The sequence below is a fragment of the Vipera berus genome (genome assembly GCF_964194415.1).
Source record: "Vipera berus genome assembly, chromosome: Z".
Taxonomy (NCBI): Eukaryota; Metazoa; Chordata; class Lepidosauria; order Squamata; family Viperidae; genus Vipera; species Vipera berus.
This window is the reverse complement of record NC_138205.1, coordinates 37,468,556-37,492,059: the sequence shown is the minus strand read 5'-3', so window position 1 is coordinate 37,492,059 and position 23,504 is coordinate 37,468,556. Positions and strand designations below refer to the sequence as shown.

At 38.7% G+C, this 23,504-nt stretch overlaps 1 protein-coding gene across 1 annotated transcript in view; it reads left to right on the top strand.

Moving 5' to 3' along the window:
• Positions 1 to 23,504, top strand: part of LOC308679171 (signal transducer and activator of transcription 5B) — a 55,900-nt gene that overhangs the window by 24,509 nt on the left and 7,887 nt on the right. The window contains exons 2-17 of the mRNA XM_081346509.1: positions 6,167 to 6,307; positions 6,766 to 6,922; positions 7,046 to 7,135; positions 7,234 to 7,408; positions 8,190 to 8,320; positions 8,434 to 8,585; positions 10,096 to 10,251; positions 11,611 to 11,790; positions 12,560 to 12,647; positions 12,966 to 13,388; positions 18,570 to 18,664; positions 18,759 to 18,889; positions 19,149 to 19,307; positions 20,030 to 20,081; positions 20,623 to 20,733; positions 22,513 to 22,763. Coding sequence (XP_081202635.1) covers positions 6,180 to 6,307; positions 6,766 to 6,922; positions 7,046 to 7,135; positions 7,234 to 7,408; positions 8,190 to 8,320; positions 8,434 to 8,585; positions 10,096 to 10,251; positions 11,611 to 11,790; positions 12,560 to 12,647; positions 12,966 to 13,388; positions 18,570 to 18,664; positions 18,759 to 18,889; positions 19,149 to 19,307; positions 20,030 to 20,081; positions 20,623 to 20,733; positions 22,513 to 22,639 — 2,355 coding nt within the window. The 5' untranslated portion in view covers positions 6,167 to 6,179 and the 3' untranslated portion in view covers positions 22,640 to 22,763. The remainder of the gene's footprint in view (positions 1 to 6,166; positions 6,308 to 6,765; positions 6,923 to 7,045; positions 7,136 to 7,233; positions 7,409 to 8,189; positions 8,321 to 8,433; positions 8,586 to 10,095; positions 10,252 to 11,610; positions 11,791 to 12,559; positions 12,648 to 12,965; positions 13,389 to 18,569; positions 18,665 to 18,758; positions 18,890 to 19,148; positions 19,308 to 20,029; positions 20,082 to 20,622; positions 20,734 to 22,512; positions 22,764 to 23,504) is intronic.

Below are 23,504 nucleotides of genomic sequence, written 5' to 3'. Positions count from 1 at the left end.
AATTCCCCTGGGTCTATAGCTAGAACTATTGGATCTTAAAATTAATGGTAAGGCATACTAAATTTACAAATGCGTTTAATGCAATGTAGAATGTGGAAATAAGATTATCTCTGAAAGTGCTTTAATACGCATGTACAGGTACAATTTACAAGTATTCATTTAGTTACCATTCAAAGTTACAATGGCACTGAAGAAAGTGACTTATGACCAGTCCTCACACATATAACTTTTGCACCATTTCCATGGTCACAGGATCAAAACTCAGGCACTTGGCAATCAGCATATATTTGCCACAGTTGCAGTGTTCTGGGATCTTGTGATTGACATCTGCAACCTTCCCAGCCAGTTTCCAACAAGCAAAGTCAATAAGGGAAGCCAACAACTGTGTAATTCACTTAACAACTGCAATGATGTGCTTAATGGCCATGGTAAAAAAGGTTATTAAATTGGGCACAACTCATGTAACAACTATCTTGCTTAACAGAAATTTTGGTCCTAATTGTGGTCATAAGCCTAGGACCACTTGTATGTTAGGATCTTAATTTAAGCTTGTTTGGGATGAATCCATATTTCTAGTATTTACATGCTACACTTTCAAGTTCCTTTTTAGCGATAGGGTGTTTTCTGTATTTTGTTTTAAAAAGGAAGTTATTACATTCATTCACATGGTGAAATGATTGTTAAAAAGAGTTACATAGAGCTGGGTTAGAGAGAATTTTGCATAAAGGAGAAGAATGCCATGACATAAAGTGGAAAAGTGGTTAGCTTCTTTTTAAAAAACGTATATTTTTATCTGTGAATATGCTAATTGCTAAGCTTGTAAGCCGCCCTGAGTCTTCGGAGAAGGGCGGGATATAAATTAAAATAAAATAAAAAATAAAAAATAATTGTGTAACCAAAATATGTATCATGTTAATTTGACCTTTTTGTAAAACATAGGTGTTATCCAAGGCTGTAACACAACTATAACTTGCCTAACCTTATTCTGTGTTGCATGCTTATAGGAGATGCAACAGTTGTACAACTCATCAGGGTTTTTTTGGTTTTCATTTCATCTGTAACAACTGTACACTGAAATTTCCTACTTGAGGACAGAAAAACGTAGCCTAAAATGTTCTCCTGTTCTAAGGTACTGCATTTTTAAAAAGACATGTACTCTTTATTGTACAATTTTAGATGTACTGATGGCCACTAGTTTAGATAGTTTTCAAAGAGGATTAGACACATTCATAAAGAATAATGTCTCTAAACATAGATATTCATCTTGCTACCTGCAGGCCTCTATTTTGAGAGGCAGCAAATTGTGCTTTAAATATGAGCGTTGAGAAGTAGCAACAGATGAGTATCTTTATGACTGTACTTGAAAATCTTCTAGAGGCACTGTGATGTTCTCTGATGTTTTAGGTAGGTGTTTGTCTATTGTCATGATGATGATAGTTATTGAACAAAACAATGTTTTCCAGTGAATGTTTTCCTATTGGAATTAGGAATAGAAAGGTTCACATTAAGGTCATTTTCATACTTTATTTATGGTCAGATCCAGTCAGTATTGATGAGAATTGAGGGGAAATCAAGTCTGAAGCTCCTATTGTGTGTGGTCCCTCAAAGCTGATAATATTTGGATGGGGAGAAATGGCCTCAAGTGGAACCCTAACAAGATGATTTGGATCCCTGGAACTTGGAGATGTTCTATTCACAGAGTCACTCGGTGAGGGAGATGACAATTTCTAAATGTGATATAAATAAATAAGTTGTATCTTTAGGCCTGAATGCAGTTGCACTTCCTCCTCTGACAACAGATGCACAATTTGAAGGTCTTCTTGGACTCACAACTCTTGGCTGAAGTGCAAATTGCATCTGTGGTTAAGAATGCCTTTGCCCAAATCCATTTGTACCCAGTTCCTACTATGGGTATATGATGTGTCCAAAAATATATGCAACTATTTGTAGGGGAAAAAATATAAGATGAAAGTAAGAATCAGAATCTTGGGGGAATATCTTGATAACTGATGTTTTATAGGAGGCAATCCAGAACATGATAGGTATTTTATGAATGACAAGCCCTCCACATTTTTGTGAGGATATCCACAGTATATTTTCAGAATTCTAAATGAATGTCTAATGCTATGTTGGAATCACCTTGGGAGACAACAGCCAACAGTCTGGTAAAAATCTGAGCCCGATGGACAGGTAGGAGTGAAGCTTCTAAGAAAGGACTTTTGCCAGTGTTCAGGGGAATAAAAGTAAGGGTAGGAAAAGGTACTTTTAGACTTGCAGAATTTTGTTACGGTAACTTTACAATAAGGCCGATCTTAATTTTCATGACTGGTACTTTTTGATGGACTGCCTTGAAGGGCTGGATGTATGTATCTCATTTACCAGAATGATGGAATGAGGATGCAAGAAATAAGGCAGCTATAGTAACATGTAACTAGGCTTCCCAAGTATTTGAATAAGATACCATTTTTGACAAAAAAAATGCAGATAGACCCCCTTGCCTCCTAATGCTTCCCTTCTACTTTTAATATTTGGTGATTGAAATAAAACACAATGACCAAAGCTATTACAAATTCAGTAATACTTTAATTTGTATTTTATTAATCACAATACTAATTGAATCATGGGGATACTTTTCAGTCTGAGAAATATATTTTCTTATTTATTATACCACAATATTTAATTAGAACACATCTTGTTAATGCTGGCCTTTTCATTGTGCTGTGACTGTCTATACAGCAATCTAAGTTTTTATTTATATTTCTTGTTGAAGTCATAAAAAACATTTATAAAAATGAAAAAAAAAGATTTTGCATACAAAAATTTGTTATTAAAGCCATAAATTGCCCAGTTTCTCCTTCCCCATTAGCCTTAAGGAAACTCCCTCCTCTGATGGTGATATTTGCTTTGAAAAATAATGACTGCTGGGTCTGATCTACCTATTTATATCAAGATTGCAGCAATAGTAGAGCTAATTACAGATAGTTCTTGATTAGCAACCACCTCATTTAGCAAATGTTTCACAGTTATGACATTGATGAAAAAGTAATTTTACAACAATCATCACATTTACATCCTTTATAGGACTGTAAAACTAAAGACAATGGAAGTAAGAACATGAGTATGGTTGCAATTTCACTTAATGACTGCTTTGTTTAACAACTGAGTTGTTGGTTCTTGTTCTGGTGGCTAAACTAGGATTACTTGTAAATTCTTGCTTACCTCTGGATGAATGGACGTTTCTGCCTTCTTCTCTGCAAAGATCCAAAAGCTAAAAGGCCTGTGAGCCAACAAATGGGACCTTAAAAAATGGGCACTGTGCTGAGCGGAGTGAGAGAGGAGTTTACAGGGTAGACTCTGCCAAGGCAGGTGATAGTTGATGATAAGTAACCCCATATAGTCTTCTTGGCAAACTTTGTGCTAGTAAATAATGTATATAGTAGCACATACAGGCAGCCTAGACCAGGCATGTCAAACGTGCGACGTCACATGACGTCACGCAATATATCGTGACTTTTTCCCCATTGCCGTCAATGGGGAGGGTGCAGTTTTGTCGTGATGCATCCGGCCTGCAGGCCGGCAGTTTGACATGCCTGCCTTAGACAATATTTCTCTCCTTTCCATCTCATTGCAGGCAAAAGGCCCATGGATCTTCTACAGTAACTCTGTAGCCCCTGTGGCTTATGGCCCACATTTTAGGAAGGATTGGCAAAAAAAATAATGTTCATTTATCTAAACTCAAAACAAAATACATGATCATGTCTATTCTGTATTAGGACAGTAAGGAAAGATTGTTTTGTCACCATTGTAGCCTTGGAATATTGCCCAGACAAGCTTTTCCTAGTACTGTAATTTCGAATCTAATCTGTCTTAGCTCTTCAAGAATCCTTGAAAGTACATGTTTGCAAAAAGACTGTTCTTCTGAAGGACGAATTTCAGCTTATAAAGCAGAGGGTGAGAGCTACGGACTTAGTTGGGTGCTAGGGACTTGGTTGAGTGCAGCAGTCTTCTATTGCCTGTGTGCTCAATCTTTGGCCATATATTGGCTGAGAAGAAGTGAAGAGGAAAAGGTCTTACTGCAACAGCTTGTGCAGAGTGACCAATAATTCAGGTCCCTCCAAAGGGAGGAAATATCACCAATATGTAAGTAAACTTTGATTTCTAGTTTCTCATTCAGATTCAACTTTTGGACAGCACTGTATTCTTACTAAAGTAATATCTTTACAATCTCAGTGTTTGTTTTTCAGGTGAATTTGCTAATAAGACAAAGAAACATTCACTCTGGTATACAAGAAAGTTTCCTCCAACTTTGATGGAACTGGGTCTAATATATAGGAACTGAAACTTTGAAAAACCTTTTCTTGACTTAGCTTTTGGAAAACATTTTTGTGCTATTCTCTTTATTTCTCTTCTGTTCTCTTCTCCTCAAAAAGCTTAATATTATGGAGATAGGTAGGTAGTTTGCCTGTGTACATTTGACTTTTAGAGTATGGCAAATAACTGTTGCCTCTGTCAAATCAGTTGTTCATTTTTTTTAAATATGTTATCTTCAATTTTTAGTTTCAGGAATACAATCCCTAACTTTGAAATAGAGAAGCAGCACTAGAAGGAAGTAGGCAGGAGCTAATCTTTCCAACTCTACTCTGGCATGAGTCTTCTGAGATCACTGAAAGCATCTCTGTTAAGTTCTGTCCCCTGATTAATAGGTTTAACAGAGATCTATTCAAAATTCTTCCTCCTTGGGAAGGTCTTGAAGATATTTGAGACGCTTTCAGAGAGCGTACTTAGGAGCTACCCTGGGAAGGTGTAAAGTTGAGAAGCTCACTTTCTTCAGAGTCATTTCATCAGCACAACAGCGGACGATAGTAACATGTTAATTAGGTATTTTAAGAAGCAAGTAATACTTGCTCCTTAAGAAATACCTAGATATGATAAATTTGCAAGAAATTTAGAAAGTAGACAGGACTTAAAATGACCAAGAACGTTAAAGATAAATATTTTCAAAACTTGAGACTATTTCAGAAGGTTTTCTCTTTTTTTCATCAGTTGTACTTTATTCATTCCTGGGTTTTTCCTTGCCTTTACGATAAACATCAAGTGATTTTTCTTCTTCAATTCACTCTTTCGATAACATATCCAGTAGTTTCTGGCACTCTTGCTAGACACCTAAAAGTGTGTGGGTGAGTGTTGCTGTTGAATGATTGGAGGCGGGGGGGGGGGGGAACAGGCTACTGGAGACAGCTGATGTTCTAGAAGGAAACTGTTCCTTCCTGTCAGGGCAGCTGGGAAACAGCCACAAAAGCTATAGGCCCAAGTTGCTAGTGTAGAAGTGTAACTACTTGTGGGCAATGGCTTGTATTAGGCCTTGTGACTCACTAATGTAATACACCGGTCTGTCTGATGTTTGATGAAACTTCTGTTAGAGAGGTACTAAATCCATATATCAACATCATAGATGAATGATATGTAAAAGACCTTGCCCAGATCGCCCAAGAATGTATGGTATAATGCTGCAGCTGCATTAAAATTCTAGACTGAGAGTGGAGAAGGGGGGGATAGGGAGTGGGATTGCTTTTTAGAAAAGTTTTATTGGTGAGGGAATAGGCAGCTGTCCAAATTTAAAGGGGAAAGAGTGATTCAGAATGTGCATGTTGCAAGCCTAGGAAAAAGCTTAAAAGAATTGTAGGCAGGTGCTACGCATAGAGCAATGTGTACTCCAAAATGGCTTTTCTTTTTTAAAATCTGAATGGTTGTACAATCCTATTATTGATATATGTTCAAATACGTATATAATAGTTATATACGTATTTGAACATATATCAAATTTTTCAGCACAACAGAATCCCTGAAATATATTATGTAAAATGGGTCAGAACTGCCTGTTGATCAGCAGGTTAGTTTTCCAAAACCAGAACAGATCTGGACCACATATTTGATTGGGGAGAGAGCAACAAAAAAGTTGGCAGGGCCAGATACTGTGGAGAAATGACCTTTAAAAAAAAATCCCTGTGAATTTTGTGCAACAGTTAAGAATGCTATTGGTTTTTTCATTCTAATAATGTTTCTTCCTCACTCTTAGCCACAAGACCTGGAGCAGCAATATTACTAAGGGATTGGAAAGAATTCCAGAAGCAATGCTTTTATGCTTTTCCTACCTTGTTTTCATTAGGAGGTGCTAAGTTATGGCCGTGTGGATCCAAGCTCAACAACTTCAGGGAGACGCTCTAAGACAAATGCAGGCCTTATACGGACAACATTTCCCCATAGAGGTTCGCCATTACCTCTCCCAGTGGATTGAGGCACAGCCATGGTAAGGGAGTGTGAAACCAGGTTGTCCAGCAGAATTTTCGGTCTTGCAGAGATATGGAATGGGATATTTATCTTTTATGACTGAAACAAACTTTTGTCCTGCATTATACAGGAAGCATATTATTTTAGGTGTATTGTTCTGGTCTTGAATATTGGTTTACTCCCCTCAGATTACCTTACTGCAGTGATAACCATCATTAAGCAATGTGATCACATAACATCACATTTTACAACTGCGTTGCTTATTGGTGAAAATTATGGTTCCAGTTGTGGTCATAATTCAAGGACTACCTGTTCCAGAGTTTCTGCCCATTGTATGAACATCCAGAAATGGCAACATATGCTGCTTTTGCCTTCTCATTTTGACCCAGGTTATATCAAAGATACCTTTGTTGTTCTCAGGTGAGAGTACTGACTTTTCTGCACCTACCCACCTCCGCTTTGTGATCTAATTTTCAGGGATTCTATAGACCTTGACAATCCTCAGGAGGGTGTCAGAGCTGCACAATTGTTGGACGGACTGATCCAGGAACTTCAAAAAAAGGCAGAGCACCAAGTGGGCGAGGATGGCTTCCTTCTAAAGATCAAACTGGGTCATTACGCCACTCAGCTACAGGTGAGTTACAGAGGCTGGGAGTTTGGAAGGTAAAAGAAGGTGTTTTCAAACTTTGCTTTGAGTGAAAGGCTAGTTTGCCACTCCTTCTACCCATTCTTAGGTTGTTCACTCTTTCTTTTATAGAATACATATAAACACTGCCCTCTGGAGTTAGTACGCTGTATTCGACACATCCTATACCACGAGCAACGACTAGTTCGAGAAGCTAGAAATGTGAGTGTGATTTATTTCCTTTTGCATAAATGTTTCTCCTTCCTATATTAGTCTATATTTCTTTGGCAATAATATCCGTACTTTTTCTATATTTACAGAGCCCTTTACTGGCTAGCAGCATGGCTGATGCCGTGACTCAGAAGCATCTTCAGATCAACCAGACTTTTGATGAATTACGCCTGATCACCCAGGACACTGAGAACCAACTGAAAAAGCTTCAGCAGCATCAGGAATATTTCATCATCCAATACCAAGAGAGCCTTCATCTACAAGGTATATCTGTGGGAACAGAGGAGGAATAGTATCTCATTAACAAAATTGCAGTTCTACTACTAATATCCAGCCTTCATAATGTGAATTCTAACATATAATAGAACTTACATTTGAATATGAAACATTCCACTGTCAACTCTGGCATCTCCTGGTAGCACTAGAACAGACCTCTGTTGAAAATCCTGCAGAACAAGTGTAAAGTGAAGTGAGCTGGATGGATGGTATTCTTTCCTATGTTCTTCAACTGGATTTTTAAAGAAAGTAGTACAGGTAGCCCTTGACTTATAGACAGTCACTTAGTGATTGTTCAAAGTTACAGTCAACCTAAAAAATGGGACTTAAAACCCAGATTCTGATGATCGGGCCCCCTTCCATGGTCATGGGACTGAATTTAGGGCACTCATAGGCAGCATCATATAACCATGTTTTACAATGGTTTTGCTGAAAAATGGCATTTCTGGTTTTTTTGGCAAAACTGCATCCATAGTGAACCATTAGTCTGCTTAATGACTGTGGAATTCACCTAACAATCACCATGTTCACTTTACAACTGTGGTATTCACTTAATGGCTGCCACAAAATATGTTGTAAGATTGGGTAGGTCCTGTTTGACCAACGTGTTTTATCATTATGACATACAGTGATAATGGGCAGTATGCCAAGGACCACTTATAAAGCAGCCACACAGATAAACATGAATGCAAGGTATTCTGGTAGGTGGGAGCTGAGATGTAATTTGAGGTAATTCAAGGCAAGGCCTAATTTTATGCTTCCTTTCTAGCCCAATTCACTCAGCTCTCTCAGCTAACCCCACAGGAACGTATGGTCCGTGAGCCTACTCTGCAGCAAAAAAAGTCATCCCTGGAAGCTTGGCTACACCGGGAGGCTCAGACACTGCAACAGTATCGTGTAGTAAGTCCCAGCCTCCCAAGGCCTAATTCTGACTTTCTATTTTCTTTCCTATTAGGCTTTTTTGTTGTTGTTATTGTTAATACCATATTCAAAATGCTTTTTGTACTCCTCAGGAACTGGCTGAAAAGCACCAGCAGACACTGGCTTTGCTTCGCAAGCAGCAGACTATAATCTTGGATGATGAGTTGATCCAGTGGAAGAGGAGGCAGCAACTAGCAGGAAATGGTGGCCCTCCTGAGGGGCCTTTAGATGGCCTGCAAGCATGGTAGATAGCATGAGAGGGGGCAGGGGTTAGAGAGGAAAGAGGGTGTAGGAGAAGAGCAGGCAGAGCTGGGGAGCGGGGAGTTAAGCACGTCATCAGCTTAGAGTCATTATGTTACCACAAATGGTTTAAGTCCAGCCCTCTTCAATTCATGCTTCTTTGCCTTGTGTTCATCTCTGCTTTAACTTCTTCCACTCAGCTGTCTCTTCCCCCACTCTGCGCTTTTGGTCACCCTGCACTGCAATGCTTACTCTTGGTATCCACCACTATCCCCTTCTGCCCCCAGTTCACCTTCACCATCTTCTTCCTCCCACTGCTCTCACAACAACAGAGTGTAGGACAATCAAAAGGGTGAGGGCAGATAGCCAGTTGGGGAGAATCGAAGCACATGCTGCAGTCATAAATGTGGGCAAGCACCCAAATTTTGATTATGTGCTTCAATGGCCGTAACTTTGAGCAGCAATCTTAACTACAACACATTCAGCACCATTGTAACTTCAAACAGTCACTGAACAAATGATAATTAAATGAGGACTACTTGCAAGTTGTATCTGTAAATGATTTTCACTAATCCCATTCTATATAAGCTAAATATTTTGCACTCCTTTCTATGAGAAGATTATACTGCCTATAGTATGTCATAAGAGTGCTTGCATTCAGCTTAAAATAGCTGCTATAACTAGTCCTTACATCCTGATATCTTTCCTGTAGAATTTTCAGGATTGCATCCTGGCCTATAGATTGACAGAAATAAAAACCAGAAAAGGAGATTACTATTAATCTGAATTTGGAATGCTTTTTAAAATAACCTTCATCCCTGCCTCCTCTTTATATCTTCAGGCTCAGTGCTAATTCAAATTAAATTTATGGTTGATCCAACAATTACATTGTGCAGCATATCCATAACATTAACAATCCACAAGCAAAATTAAATAATCAAATTAAAAACCATACTTAACAACTATACATGGCTACTACACAACATAATTTGACAGGGCCATTTATTTTTAAATGATTATCTCTTGAAATGCAAAACAACATTAATGTAGAATTGATCCAGTATCCTAACTTAATTGAACCCAAATAATAATAAATAACAATGATGGATAGTGAAAAAAATTGCAAAAGGTAGCCCATAGTCTGTGTATAATCCAATACTTCTCTTGAATTTCTAATCTGAAATAGCTGTCAGATAGTGTGATTTTAGGCATTTTGAGCTTTGTCTGTTTTTTTAAAATGACATTCATAGATATTCAGCATAATGATTGGCATCATTAGGAAATATATATTGTGTTGGGATCATTTTCCCTAAGGCTTTTTGTGCTCCCCATCACATACGACTTTCCCTAGACCTAACTAACCCTACATATACTCCCTCTTCTTTTCCTAATTCTAAAGTTGTTAGTCTTTCAAGAATGAATGTGTTAGTCTTTCAGACGCCACAAGATTCTGCAGCACTACTTTCTAGCATCTAGTTTCTGAACAACTAGAATATAATGAGTTTCTTCCCTAGGTGTGAAAAACTGGCTGAGTTCATTTGCCAGAACCGCCAACAAGTACGCCGTGCTGAACATTTATACCAGCAGCTGCCTATTCCTGGGCCCATTGAAGAGTTGCTCTCAGATGTTAATGGCACCGTCACAGACATCATTTCTGCTCTAGTCACTAGGTAGGATTGTGTCGTTAGATATACTTGCTTTCTACAAAGACCTTTTATTATTAGAATGAATTGTTGTTTGTTCAAAGATACAAAAGTTTTGGTTACTAAAATTGGTGGAAGTTGCTTATATATATTATATCATGGATTCAACAGTTATTTGCAATAATATTCCAAATAATATTATCACAGCAGCACTTAAATTTGTCAGTAAATGACCTGTGACACAAATCAATTTTAATGAGCTCTTAGACCATCATCATTGTGTATTTTATATTATGATAAATTTAATTTGCCTTGCTTTTTATGTTCACCACTTTTTTAGATTTTCTGAAGATTTTTTTAAATACTTTTTAGCTTTTCATGTAATTTTATTTTTGTATTTTTTTAATGCTTTTGAATTCCTTGTACCCTACCCTCCTTATGCTGGTCTTAAACTATAATAAATATTGATTTGGTCTGTGTTGTAAATGATCCCTCTTTTATCTTTCTTGACAGTTGGGTCATTGGATTTTTTTAGGATATTTTGGATAGAATTTGTTGGATTATGGCATCCTGTGATGCTAAAGGAGTGTAATAATTTGTGGGTAGTTACTGAGATATTTTTGATATGCAAGAGTTTTCCTTTTCAAGGGATGGGTTGATTATCTGAATAAATGCTCTTTGATGAAGTTGCTTAGATATCTATTGCACTAGAATATGTTATATAGGTACTCTACTTCTGGTTCTATTGGAGTTCTAGCTATTTCAATGCTTTTTTGCTTGTCTGATGTGTGTTGTTATTACCCAACTTCTTTTGCGAGTTGTGGGTTGTTACTATGATATTTCCGTACAACTAGTCCTTAATTTAGGACCATTTCTTTAATGAGAGTTCAAAGTTATGGCCTCAGAAAAGTGATCTATGACTCATCCTCAAAATTACAACCATTCAACCACACCTGAAGTCATGTAATCACAATTTGGGCTCTTTTTTATGACAGTTGCAGTATCTAGCAGTCATATAATTGCAATTTACAACCTTCTCAGCCAGCTTCTGACAAGTCAAATCAATTGGGGAAGCTGGCTTTCTTTCATTCACTTAATGACCTCAGTGAAAATGGTGGCAAAATTGGGCCTGGTCATGTGGTGACTTGCTGAAAGGCCATATCACTTAGTGGCCAAAAATCCAGTCATAAGTCAAGGTATACCTGTAGTTTATAGATGTGGGTTGTTGTTTTTGGCTTCATTGGGGTTTGTAGTTTGCCATTGTTTTCTTTGCTGATGAGATGAATATACTGAGTCACAAAAGCTAGGACTTTTTTGCAACCTTTCACCTTCTGTAACAATTGACTTGGTCTCTCCCCTCCCCCCACCCCCCTTCTCTCCTTATAGCACATTCATAATAGAAAAGCAGCCTCCACAGGTGCTAAAGACTCAGACTAAGTTTGCAGCAACAGTACGACTGCTGGTTGGAGGAAAGTTAAATGTTCATATGAACCCCCCACAAGTAAAGGCCACCATCATTAGTGAGCAGCAAGCCAAAGCTCTACTCAAGAATGAGAGTACCCGCAAGTATGTATGTTTCGTACAGGCTAAGGAAGCAAAGGAAAGGAGGACAATGTCCATTTCTCCTGAACCCACTTTCTTACTACTTGCTATCCTCCATAAGTGCGGCTTTCCAATCCCAACACTTCTGAAGGATGCTGCACTAAGAAAAGCTGTCAAAAGATGATGTGAAGAACATAAATTAATAAATAGAAATTTGCCATTAATATTCTTAAACAAGAATATAATCGTTGGCAAGGTATCTAGTAACTTTCACTGTTTATCCAAGATGCTAAAGTATTAAAAGCAAGAAAGTTAGTCTGAATTTCAACCTAACTTTCAGGGCTAGAAGCTTTAAGCCTTCTTATTTGATTGCTTCTTTGCCAGTCTTACAACCTGTAATTAAGCCAGCTTTCATTACTTATATCCTTGTCACAGTTTGTCAGAATTTGGTTGGAGAAAACTTTCTCCTGAGAAGGTAGAAACTTGGTGAACATTATAGGAAACTTTTAAGCTTACCTAAAAGATTAAGACAAGGGCAACAGAGCAAAAAGTGATTGCTTGGTTTTAGGTAATTCAGTGTACATTATACATTCATTTGCTTATAATAAATGTCTCAGAATTCTGAAAAGCAGATTTTATTAAGCCATGATAACCAATCTAAAATGTCCACCGGATGGAGCCATATCATCAGTATCTCCATGGTGCAAAATTAACATTCTCAGTGGGATGATAGCTAATCACCAATGGTGTGTTGGCTTGCATTCAACTAGCTGCCATTTCTTTCTTTTGGCAGTGAGTCCAGCGGTGATATCTTGAACAATTCCTGTGTTATGGAATATCATCAGGCAACTGGAACACTGAGTGCTCATTTCCGCAACATGGTGAGAGATGCCTTCACTGATTCACACTATCTACTTCCAGCTCCACACCCCACTGTTGATTTTCCTCTTGAAAATGTAACTAAGGGAGAAAGCCTCATCACCTATTGTAGTCCAACATCTAAAGATTGACTCTAGATTTAGCCTTTAATAACTTGGTGTGGAAAGTAAAATTACAAAGTAAATTTCCCCTGGATGATCTGAGTATATAGCTGAGTTCATGCTTAAGGTTTTTAGTCTTGAATGTTATGTAGACTTCTGACAATCTGTGCTCTGTCTCCTGTTTCTTGTGTCTACCTCTATTATCTCATCCATCCGCAGTCCTTGAAGCGGATCAAGCGTTCAGATCGTCGTGGTGCTGAGTCAGTGACTGAGGAGAAGTTCACCATTCTTTTTGAGTCTCACTTCAGTGTAGGTGGCAATGAGCTGGTATTCCAGGTGAAGACATTATCTCTGCCTGTGGTGGTAATTGTGCATGGCAGCCAGGATAATAATGCCACTGCCACAGTGCTGTGGGACAACGCTTTTGCAGAGCCAGGACGTGTGCCCTTTGCTGTGCCAGACAAAGTGATGTGGTCCCAGTTGTGCGAGGCTCTCAACATGAAGTTCAAGTCTGAAGTCCAGAGCAGTCGTGGACTCACCAAAGAGAACTTCCTCTTTCTTGCCCAAAAGCTCTTCAATAGCAACATGAATCATCTGGAAGATTATAACAATATGACTGTCTCCTGGGCTCAGTTCAACAGGGTAAATAAGAAACCAATTAACAATCAGATTTTCCAGAAAACCACTTTGTGGGAAGTAGTTTGGCCTGCAGGCCTTTCCATCCCCATAACTTTCTCCCCAGTTTTTTTTTTCATTTCCCACCTGCATCTCTGTCGTGTGTTCTCTTTTTCTCTGTGCTGCTCAGTCTGCTTTTGAGATTAAAAAAAGGACAATTCAGTTTGTAATCGTAATCCTGAACTGTCTTGGAACTACACCTGCAGCTGATACAATAAATAGCTAAGTCATGTGAATGCAGATTTATTTCATGCCTTTTTCAAAAGAACAACTCTGTCTTTAAAATCACTAAACCATCAGCTCACTAAAAGAACTTAGTCTGTTGGTGGTCTTACTGAGAACCTTTTCTTTATAAGTACAGGAAAAGTTTTGTTCTTATAAAGAGAAGAAAAACCTAACTGTTGGCGTTCAGTTTCTTGCTTTCTCTTAGGCTCTTTGGTAATCTCTCTCTTTTTTTTATTGAAAGGTTTTACAGTAGATTTTAACATAAATTGCCCCTGCCTCCCCATAAAACCTACCCATCCCTCCCTCTCCCCCTCAACTTCCCCCCTCCCCATAAAACACACCCTTCCCTCCCCCTCTACCCCCCCCCCCCGACTTCCCAGAGCTGAATACAGGGTATTGCATCTAACAAGCTTGAGCTAGAACAGACATGTCAAACACAAGGCCCGGGGGCTGGATCCGGCCCGCGAAGTGGTTTCATGTGGCCTGCGAAGCCATCCTGGAAACAGTGAGGGAACGGCCCCCACTGCCTTGGCCCTGGCCCAGAGACCCTCCTTCTGCCAGAGACCCTCAGATCTGTCCCACTCCTACCTGGGCCCCCATAGGCACCCTTGATGCGAACGATGTAGAGCTGGCCACACCCACCCAGTAGGCCATACACACTCTAGCCACACCCATCCAGTAGGCCACGCCCACCCTGGCCATACCCACCCGGCCCCCTGAGGGCAACCGCAATGCTGATGCGGCCCTCAATGAAATTGAGTTTGACACCCCTGAGCTAGAATATGCTAATTATCTATAAATACACTTTAAATCCTATCACACTTTAACTCCTCTTAAGCATAACTAAACAATAATACATCTTATTAAATTCTAATACTCATTCATATGCTAAATAAAACTTTTTAGTCCCATATTTATTCAGAATGTAATCAATCCATCTTCTCCATTCCGAAATGTGTCTTTGCTGCGATTAACCTTTCAAATATACTGAAATTTTTACCATTTCTACTAAGTTCGAAACTTTTAAAGTCCACTCTTCTATAGTAGGCAGATCCTCCTTCTTCCAATATTACGATACCCAAAGTCTTGCTGCCGCTATTAAATTCAACAATACAATCTGTAATAACTGCAAAGAAAACCTTATCTTATTCTTAAATATCTTCTACGAATTCCAACAAATTTAGTCCAAAGATCCCTTTGCTCTTATATAAATATAGGAGTAATCAGTTCTTGTAAGTATCTAACTATATCTAAACCTAGAATTGTATCACTAACATAATTTTAAATAAAATTCTACGAAAAATGTTAACTATAATCTAATAAAAAAGATTTGGGCACTCTAACATGATTTGAAATACTGTATGCCCAAAACTCCATTCCAATCTCCCATCAAAATACACAATTTATAATCCCATTGAGTTATTTTATTGTGTAGAAATTTGCAAAATTCTCCTTGCTGTTGATTAGGTGCATATATTCCAATTAAAAGTATTTTCTTCCCTTCTATTAAACTTTGTCGCCCTCTTTTGCAGCTTGAAGCTTTTGAAGCATATCTCGCAGATCCATAAACACCTACCTCTTTGGTCTCACTCCTCCCACTGGTTCAGTATTAGTAGATTTTTGAGCTGTGATTTTAGAATACTGTTTCTGTTGTTCTTGTTGTCATTCCTTTCGTCTGGTTGCAGCCCGTGTCATTATTTGATCCTTTGGCTCTTCTAATAGTACCAGGGGCTGCGCAGTTTCCAAAGTTTGCTGTGCTTCTTTTACAATCAGCGAGGTTATTTCTTCACCATACTGTATTCCTTCCATCTGAAGCTGTCGCGCTCCTTCTTCCTTTCCTCTTTTGAATTCTGGGAGTGGCGGTGAATCTACTTTCAGTACATTACAATAAAAATCTCTTGCCTTCAGAACTGTATTAAGATGATATCTTGTACCTGTATAGTTCACCACCATCCCAGTTGGTATCTCCCATCTGAACTGGATCTGTCGTTTTTTTAATTCATCTACCAAGAAACCAAACTCTTTCCTTTTTCTTAAAATTCTTGATGGAATTTCTTTCAAAATTAGGACCTCTTGATCAGCCACTTTAAATCTGTTATTATAAAAAGCTTGAATAATCTCATTTCTAATCGTTCTCTTTGTAAAATAAACAACCACATCTCTTGGTAGTTTTCTTTGCCTGGCAATCCAAGAGTTGACATGAAATATTCTATCTATTTCCCTTATAAAATCTTCAGCTTGCCAACCCAATATGGGTGCCACGGCCTTTGCAAATGTCTCTTCCAAATTTTCTTGTGGGTTTTCTTTCAGACCTCTTATCTTCAAAGCAAACTCCATGTCTCTATATTGTATCATTACCACTTCATCATCAATCTTATCCATTTTATTCTCAACTTCACATATTTTAGCTTCCAATATCAAATTATTTTGGTTAATTTCTTCCACACGTTCATCCAAATGCTCAATTCAAACTGCCAGCCCCTGGAATGCCAGTAAAATATCCTTTCTTATTTCCTTATTTTTCTCACTAATGAGCTCCGCAATTTGCTCAGATTGAAGTTTTAATGCCTCTTGTAAGTCTTTTAATGTTAATATTGATGAGGGTGGTGTGGGGGATGACATCAAGGTCTGAAATATAGATTGTTGTTGAGCTGGTGATGCCCCCGCACTTCTGGAAACAGGAGTTCTAGGTGGTTTGGAAGCCATTTTAACACTCATTAACTTTCGTTTCTCACTTTCACTTTTTCACCCAGTCCTTAAAAAATCACAGATCAACTTAAAAACCCAGGTTACAACTTTGTTGCTTTCCTTTTAAGTCTCCGAATCTTGTAAATCTCTTTTGTACCAGCTTCAAATGTTTTTAAAAGAGTCTTTTACAGCTTTTAAAAATTCATTCCGGCGCCATCTTCCTCCCCTTTCTTTTAGATTAAGCTTTGGAGAAGAAAAAAATAACTCCCCAAAGTTAAAGATCTTGTACTTGCAGTTTCAGCATTCTCCTGCTCAGCTCTGCCTGCGTCCGAGTAATCCAAAGTTCAATATTGAATGCAGGGATGGTTGCAGCGTCCTGCTCTGTTTTAAAGCCTTAAAACAGAGGAGTCCCCGAGTCCGGAGTTGAATTCAGGCTCCGAGGGAGCTCTCGCCCTTCGTTCCCCAGACTAATCATCCTGGGGATCTAGGGGAGCTCTACCTCTACCTGAATGCTCACCCCCCCCTTCTCCCAAAGGGGGGGTTCCCAAACCGTGAAACAGCTGATTATCGCTGTTTTTGCAATTTGAATGGAACAACGGGGCTGATGGTCAAAAATGACCGCCATCGACGGAGCCTTGCCACCTGGAAGTCCGCTCTTTGGTAATCTCTTCATCTCAGTCCTTGACCTTGCAAAAGGGAATAACATTAATTTACCTCACAGAAAGGAGGAGAACAATAAAACAGTTTTACTATTAAGCTTAATGATAATCCTAAGTATGCTAGAAGAGTTCATTCATGCAACTGTGAAGAGAGAGGAAATCTTTTTTGACAAGGTTAAAAACCAAAAGAATAAATTCATATATATTAACTTTGATAACAGCTCAGGAATACTGAGTTATTTCTTGCATAATATAGACTAAAATGTATTAATCAGACAGTAAATTCTGAACTCCTAATTTTTAGAGCTCATTCTTCATATTAAATAGGCTCCCATTAAACTTGGAGGTTGCTTGTTTTCAAAACAGACTCAGAATTAATTCATTTGCTAAGTGACACTGAGGGGAGAACAGATTAGGGTTTACAGATAATACAAAAGTTGCACAAAATGTAACAAAATAAAAGATGCCTACAATCAGGTGAAAAGAAACATAAAAAATGATGCTTAAACGTTTGTGAGACTTTTTGAACTTTCAATATTTCTGCATAAATGTGGCCTAAAACACAATCTATACTCCACACGTATTAAAACTAGATAAAGAAAATCCAGTTAAATACATGATTTAAAAATATATTTTAATAAAAAATGTTCATTTATTTATTGAGAAAAATGATCTAAAGCTACATGTTTGTGTAGTATGTGAACTTTTGCTCCTTACAGAACAACTTCAGTTTATTATTTCATTAGACATACATCAAAATCCTTCTGGAAATAGTTTAAACACTGTCTCATAATATCACCATATGAACTGTCTTCTTGCATCAGCAGAAATATATTTGAGGACTGTATATAAAACAAAGTTTACTACATGCATGAATTTTGTACAACTTAAATCAACTGTACAGGCAACTAATTGAATTCCTTTTAAAAATTGAGAATCACTCAACAATGCAGAGATATATAATAAAAATAAAATAAAAATCTCCCATAGTTAATCATTCAGATCCATTTTTTCCCAACTACTGTTCCATCAGTTTGGAGTCACTTAGCCTTAAAAGAATGTGTATTATGTTTCTGATGAATACAATTGCCTGTGTATTTTGCTATAAATCTGTTCTTTCTCTAATACAGACATGTCAAACACAAGGCTCGGGGGCCAGATCTGGCCCGCGAAGTGGTTTCATGTGGCCCGCGAAGCCATCCTGGAAACAGTGAGGGAACAGCCCCCACTGCCTTGGCCCTGGCCCAGAGACCCTCCTTCTGCCAGAGACCTTCAGATCTGTCCCACTCCTGCCCAGGCCCTCATAGGCACCCTTGATGCGAATGATGTAGAGCTGGCCATGCCCACCCAGTAGGCCATACGCACTCTAGCCACGCCCACCCAGTAGGCCACGCCCACCCTGGCCATACCCACCCGGCCCCCTGAGGGCAACCGCAATGCTGATGCGGCCCTCAATGAAATTGAGTTTGACACCCCTGCTCTAATATATTTATACAGGATCAGAGAAAATATAAAGACCTCCAACAACCATAGAAAGATTCCAGATCCATATTTTTCTTTCTTTTCATTTAACTAGGAGAATCTTCCAGGGCGAAATTATACATTCTGGCAGTGGTTTGATGGAGTGATGGAAGTCCTGAAAAAACATCTGAAGCCTCACTGGAATGATGGGTAAAAGTCCTATTCCCTATTCCCCTTCAACTTATTTTTCCCTGTCTAGATACTTTGCTGGCTGATTTCTCTCTTATCACTTCCGCCTCTCTAGGGCTATTCTAGGTTTTATCAACAAGCAGCAAGCACATGATTTGCTAATCAGCAAACCAGATGGAACTTTCCTCTTGAGATTCAGTGACTCTGAAATTGGAGGGATTACAGTTGCCTGGAAGTTTGAAAATGGTAAGTTCTTTTTCAACAACATTAATACCTATTTTGATCACCATGAGAACATTAGATCAGAACCTTTCTAAACAGAGGTGGCATAAACAGTACACAGTTGTTACCCATTGTTGCTGGAATTCTTGGCCTCTCCTGCTGTATCGTAAGAATATCCTGTATTTCCTGCAATCCATAGAAATACCTTTAAAGTCTGCAGGGTAGTTTCTGCATATTGAGCATATATTCTTTTATCTGATTATGATCTGGGTTTTTTTTGCAGCTGAGAGAATGTTCTGGAACTTAATGCCTTTCACCACCCGTGACTTCTCCATCCGCTCCCTGGCAGACCGCCTTGGTGATCTCCCATATCTCACTTATGTGTATCCTGACAGACCCAAGGAAGATGTTTTCTCCAAATATTATATGCCAATCACTTCAGGTATTTGCAGGAAAGTGCCTAATTTTTTTCTGACCATTACCTTTTCTAATGGATACATATATACATAATACTTTCATCCCCAGCAGAGGAACCTAGACAATTTCAAATCCTTTTTCCTTTGGCCATGTAAACTGTATTACAATGATATATATAATTTTAGAAACACCCTTGGTATTACAGGAAATGTTAAAAATATTGTCAGAAAATGTTAAAAAATGCACTATTAAAAAGAGAGGTAAATGCTAGTGCAAAGAAAGAAAGTGGTACAGCTACATTGGAACTGCATATTTTTCTAAAAGACGGAGATAGTGATAAAGACAATTAAAGTAAAACAGATAGTTTTTGTTCTTTGCTGAGGAAGGAAAGGTTCCCTTAATGTCCATGTCAGTGACTGTTTTTACAGTTTGAATAGTTGAGAAGAATAAAATGTGTTTCAATTTACTTATTTATCTTGAGCAGTTTCAAAATATACTTATATGCAAATCTTCAACATGGATTTTTCTCAAGAAAAGATTTGCAGATCCACAAGGAAAGGGAAGGGTGTAACTTTCAGAATGAATATTGTACCAACAAAACAAACCAACCAAATTTATTCTTTCCTCTCTGGGAAGAGTTTCAGCATGCTCTACTACTATTTCCGAAAGGGATTCCTAGGTAAAGTTTTGTCTTATATAGTGTCTATATGCTTCTCTTTCACACACACCATCTCCTTGGTTTTGCAGCAAAGGCTATAGATGGATACGTAAAGCCACAGATTAAGCAAGTTGTACCAGAGTAAGTACTGTGGGTTGAAAAAATGCATTTTGATTTTTTTAAAGGGAGGGAAAAATAAGGAAGAAGTGGTAGCTATTTACTTTCAATTGCAATTCTTTTTCCCCCAGCTCTCTTTTCAGAGTTATCTTTTCAGCTAGGAGTGCAATAATTGTGCTAGCACCCCATGTTCAGGTTTAGTTATTCCATCTCCCAACAGGATTTATAATTTTAAAAACTAGAAGCAAGCAACATGAATTGAATATCCATTTTGCTAGCTTCAGTGCAAAGATAGGAATGAGAAAAAGTTGATATTAAGGTGTTGTAGCTTGTTGATTGCACTTTCTAAAAAAAATAGTTTGGGTTCTCTGTGCAGTTATGTCTCTGCTTTCTGATTCTTTTCATACCAGGACAATTGTGGATATTTATTTCAAGGAAGGAATCTGAAATGTGTATTCCTGCTTTCCATAAAATCATCCCCAAATAGTTTATGTTCTTCTTATCACTGAGGAATCCATTGGTGTCAGGCAAAAATCTTTCTCTGTTTCTGCTCCGTCTGTCATAGGTTTGCTGCCTCATCAGGAGACTCTATTGGTGTTGGGACTTCCTACATGGAACAAGCATCATCACCGGCTGTTTGCCCTCCTGCTCCTCACTACAACATGTACACACAAAAGTAAGTGAGGCAAGACCTTTGACACTGAAAGTTTTCTGCTATTGTAGTGTCTTGAATTTTATAGCTGAAAACATACTAATCTTGCAACATAAATATTCTGTTTGCATGTTCCTCCATCTGCTTTAAGAAAGAGGTTGCTGTCATATCACTGCCCAGTTAACTGAGGTTAGAAGAAGCTGAGGAGTTCATCAGCCCCCTGGATGGGGAACGGAGTATATAAAAATAAGAATAATATTAAGAAAATTAATTAATATTAATATTCTTAATAAGAAAAATGGTATTTGAGAAGAGACAGTAGTGTCCTTGGGCTCTTGCAGCTTTCACTGGAATAATAAAAGAAGTCTCAGAGCATCGTGCTGGGTGCCACTCCTTTCTTGATGCACTCAGAAAAAGGACTATATCTGAACTGAAGTGCTGCTTGCATCATTTTTTTTAAAATCCCATTTATATCCCGCCCTTCTCTGAAGACTCAGGGCGGCTTACACTCTAAGAAGCACAAATCAATGTGCTTAGCAATAGCCTTCATTCTATGTATATGCCTGCTTATTAGGGCTTTCAGCCCCCCCCAAGCGGCATTATTACAAAGTCAGCTTAATTGCCCCCAACAATCTGGGTCCTCATTTTACCTACCTCGGAAGGATGGAAGGCTGAGTCAACCTTGAGCCTGGTGGGATGCGAACCTGCACTAATTGCAGGCAGCTGGTGTTACTTAAGGAGGCATTTTGATGTCTGGGGTGTCTGGGGACACCACTGGTGAGGGTTTTCCTAAACCACCTCATTTAAATTGCCACTAAACAGCTATTTGGAGGACAATAGTGTGATTTATGAGAAGGACATGGCATGGGAAATGTTCCTGGACACCACAGTGGCAAACATTGCAAAGCTAATTTGGCCAACTCCTCAAATCTCCAATTGGTTACTGCCACTCATGGAAAGAGCTTGTATAGTGGGTGTTCTATTTTTGAATGCTGTCCCTATACAGGAAGAAAAAATAATAAACCGGGAGAAAATGAAGAGGCACAAGAACTGTGGCACACCAACATCTTGCTTATGATCCCCAGAGTTTCCCCAGAATGTATGGAGCTTAAATTTGAGCCCTATGAAGAGGATATTTTGCCACTTGGGGAATGATAATAATGTACCTTAAGCTTTACAGGTTCTTAAGAAAACCATTTACTCTTGCAGTGCCTTCCCCATATGTTTCCTGTTTTGGGGAGTGTGTCCTTCAGCATGCTACACAAATCCTTTTGCACTCCTTCAATCAACAAAGATTCTGCACTATACCTTATCATTTCCTATTGAAATATTTTTTTTTAATTTACACAGAGATTTCTTTTTAATGCAAAAGGTGACATCTTTATAAAGTGATCCTATACCCACTTACCACAGTCTAAAATAGTAAATGCATTCAATTCAGGCTTTTACCACTTGCTTCTGTTGCAAATAAAGCATGTTACCTTAACCCTATGGGCAATGTTTAAATTTCACCTTACCTGTGGAGTTGGATATCCCATTTTTCAGTATTTCCCTAGTAAGAACAAAGATGAAAATGTAAGAAATCACGTCTATAAAGATTTTAAAAATGTAAAGAATTAGGAAAAGTCATAGCCCTCCCCTCCCTAAACTGGAGGGGGGGGGAATGAATGAATTTGAGAGGACTGCATATTTTTCTAAAGCCAGATCGTTAGAATGTCTTCCAAACAGCCTCTTGAGAAAGTTCTCCGAAATAGATTTCAGAAACAGCTTTTTTGAAATTCAGAGTTTTTCTCTCTTTCTCAGTCCTGACTCAGTGCTGGATCCAGAAGGAGACTTTGACTTGGATGATTCAATGGATGTGGCAAGACATGTGGAGGAGTTGCTGAGGCGCCCCATTGACAGCCAGTGGATCTCCCATAATCAGTCTTGATCCTGCTCCTTCCCTGGAGAGACCATGAGGCAACTGTGAAATATTAGAAGCACTTCCCTGAGGGAGTTTGTAGCTGCTGTAAGAATGGGTTTCTTCACCCTGTGGGGAACCTCTGGCTGAGAGGGTAAGGTACCAAAGGGACAGTGGGTACTGTTTCTCCCCTCACCCATGTGGGGAAGGCAGTAGAGTGTATTGCTTGATTTTCCATCTGCTCTTCTGAGAAGCTTGCCTCAGGCTTTCCGCTTCTGCACACCGTCTCCTTCTGCCAAGCTATCATTTCATTTATGCTGGGAACCCTTCTCTTTCCTCCTCCTCCTCCTCCTCCTCCTCCTCCTCCTCCTCCTCCTCCTCCCAGGATGTAATACACTGCCCTTCTTGTCTAGAGGCCTTTTGGTATCTGGGACAAGAAGCGACTGAGCTATGGAGAGTAAGCCTTATTCAAAACCTTGTCATTTAATGTCTTTATTTCTATTCTTTGCTTCTTCCGAGATAAACAGTATGCTTGTGCCTGCGTTTAACTTACGCTTCCAGGGTACATGCCTGTGTGCAGCATTCTGTGTAAAAGAGGCATTCACTCTGGGAGCATTGCTTTTTTCTTCTTTTTTTTTGAGCCTTTGATGCAGTGCAGCCCACCCCTGCCTGAATGCTCTGGAGCCCCATTTTTTGGGTAGGCCTACAACCCACTTCCAGCTTTTTCAGTTTGCCTTGTTGCAAGATGCTTGCTTACCTCTAAGTAATTTAGTGCTATTGACTTTTGACATGTCAGATGCCTTTTCCTACAAATCACAAATACAGCAGATTGTGGAGGATGCTTTCATTAAAATGCAGAATTACACTTAGAATAATGGTTTCCCTCTTCTTGAAT